The 2,500-nt window shown below is 34.5% G+C and overlaps 1 protein-coding gene across 1 annotated transcript in view; it reads left to right on the top strand.

Moving 5' to 3' along the window:
- The first annotated feature begins 207 nt into the window (after nucleotides 1–207).
- Nucleotides 208–2,500, top strand: part of LOC135205926 (uncharacterized) — a 229,813-nt gene continuing 227,520 nt past the window's right edge. Inside the window, exon 1 of the mRNA XM_064237119.1 lies at nucleotides 208–716. Coding sequence (XP_064093189.1) covers nucleotides 677–716 — 40 coding nt within the window. The 5' untranslated portion in view covers nucleotides 208–676. The remainder of the gene's footprint in view (nucleotides 717–2,500) is intronic.

Consider the following 2,500-nt stretch of genomic DNA (forward strand, 5'->3'; position numbering starts at 1 on the left):
GAGGAGAGGGGGGGGAGGAACAGAGATAGAGTAAAATATCATAAAAGTGAGAGAGAGATTAAGAAAGAGAGAGAGAGAGAGAGAGAGAGAGAAACGTCATGGCATGGCACCCGCAAAATAACACCACCACCACGTTCTATCTAACTCTCTCTCTCTCTCTCTCTCTCTGTCTAGAAGGAGGAGGAGGAGGAGAGGGAGGGAGGAGGAGGTCCCGTGTCGGAGAGGCACTCAGTGTCCCGCTGACTGTGAACGTGATAGCATGTCAGTCCTCAGCCGGGAGAGCGGTAGCCCATGCGACCTCGCGGGGAAATCTTGCTAAAACTTTCCTCCCAAAAAAACCGGACTTTTCCCTGAGCCATGCTGAGGCCAATGGCATTATCAGTATCATTATTACCATTATCATTATTATTATCATTATAGCAAGAGCTACCTCTACCCCTGTCGGACTAACAACTTAATTTCATAATGATGGAAAGATCGAACTCTATAGTGACCTGATAAAATAAAACCAAAAAAAAAAAAAAAAACTTGTTCACCCTGGCGAAAGTTGACCCAGAGAGGAAGGAGGGGACAGAGAGAGGGAGAAAGAGACAAAGATAGAGATAGAGAGAGCGAGAGAGAGAGAAAGAGAAATAGACAGAGGGGGAAGAACAGAACGAGAGGAGAAAGGGGAGAGATGATTCTCACTTACCTGTCGGCACTTCTGTTGTGGCAATGTAAGTAGTCTATTCGCTTTCGCTCAAATTTAAAACTTTAAAACCCAGGTTAGGTGAGAAGGGGGTCCAGGGGGGAGAGGAGGGGGTTGGGGGTGAGCAGGAGATAACTAACATCCGTTCCGATCGAGAGGAACAAAATCAGGCTCCAATTTCTATGATTTTCGCATAACATTAAAAACCGGTTTCAGTCATTCGTCCTCAGTGACGAATTAAATTTTGACCACCTGGGCCATGTTAGGACACCCATTTCGGGTTTGGTGGGGAATCGGATATAAACCTAACATTTGGTTCGGTGGTTCCTTCAAAACACCTGGCCGAATTTCGCGGAGGTAGGCCATCGGTGGTACGCCCAATTTCGTTGATGAGGGGCCAGCGCTAGTCGACGATTTTGGCGAAATAGGCCAAATAACCAAAGTATTCTCAATTTTAATATGCTGTCGGAATAGTATTTCCAATTTGAATATACGGATTTAATAAAATAAACCAATATTTCAAATAGGTGGAGCATAACTCGTCTAATTTGGTAATAAGAAACAAGCACAAATTAGAACTGCTTTTGTTATTCAATAAAAAAATAAAACTAAAATAAGAAACAAGCTCCAATTACAATTGCTTTTGTTATTCAATAAAAAAATTAAACTTAAATCATCTACATTTTAATTCGGTATCTGTACAATAAATCCATTTTTGATACACGGATTTAATCAAATTAATCCCTATTTCAAATACGGTCAGCCAAATTTAATTAAGTAGATCATAACCCACCTACTTTAGGAAATAGGAACTTGCTAAATTCAAAATTGCATTTTTTATTCGATAAATAAATAGGAATAGCTAAAATAATCCATATTTCAATTCGCTCTCTGAAAAGCACATATATAAAAAAATTACCCCTATTTCAAATGCATAAAACAAAAGCAGATATTAACTCGCCTAGTTTGGGAAATAGGAACCCAACCAATTCAGAATTGTTTGTGTTTTTCGGTACAAAAATGTCAACCAAAATTCAAACCAAATTTCATTTATGTTGAAGAGACAAATAAAACACATTTGTGTATAGACGGACGATGTACGTGCATATGTACTCAAGTAAAGTGTACTATATACTTAAAACAAACATGAGACTGTTTACATGTTTACTTTTCATGTACGAATTCTGAAACAAACAAGAAAATGACAATGAAGGTTATGTTTACTGTAAAGTTAATTGCAAAACAGATAGTCAGGTACTTTTAGCTTATAAATATAGAAGGAAGAGTATTCTCTATAATTAATTTCATGATGGTAAAAAGACAAAAATGATTCGGTAAAACGATAACAAAAATGGTAATACATAATATTTACCATTATAACAATAAAATAAAACCAAAAGAATTATTAAACAGGGCTCTCGCTTGGCACTTATTAATGTTAATTAAACAACAAGAGTAAAATTATAACAAAAACTATAATATAGATAATAATTAATATTGCAATCTGTCGTAACGATGATAATGATCAAAGAATTTTAACCAGGAATTTCAATTAGAACGCTTAATTATAATAATAATAATAATAATGATAATGATAATGAGTAATAATAAATAATAATAATAATAATAATAATAATAATAATGATAATAATAATAATAATAATAATAATAATAATAATAATAATAATAATAATAATAATACTCCTGAAATATCAAGTTATTGTCGTAAATCTTATAAATGTTAATTTTACAATTTGACCAAATACCAACTTAGCAAAATGAAAAAAATGCCAAGTGAAAACAACTAATATT

Source organism: Macrobrachium nipponense, chromosome 29 (genome assembly GCF_015104395.2).
Source record: "Macrobrachium nipponense isolate FS-2020 chromosome 29, ASM1510439v2, whole genome shotgun sequence".
NCBI classification, from domain to species: domain Eukaryota; kingdom Metazoa; phylum Arthropoda; class Malacostraca; order Decapoda; family Palaemonidae; genus Macrobrachium; species Macrobrachium nipponense.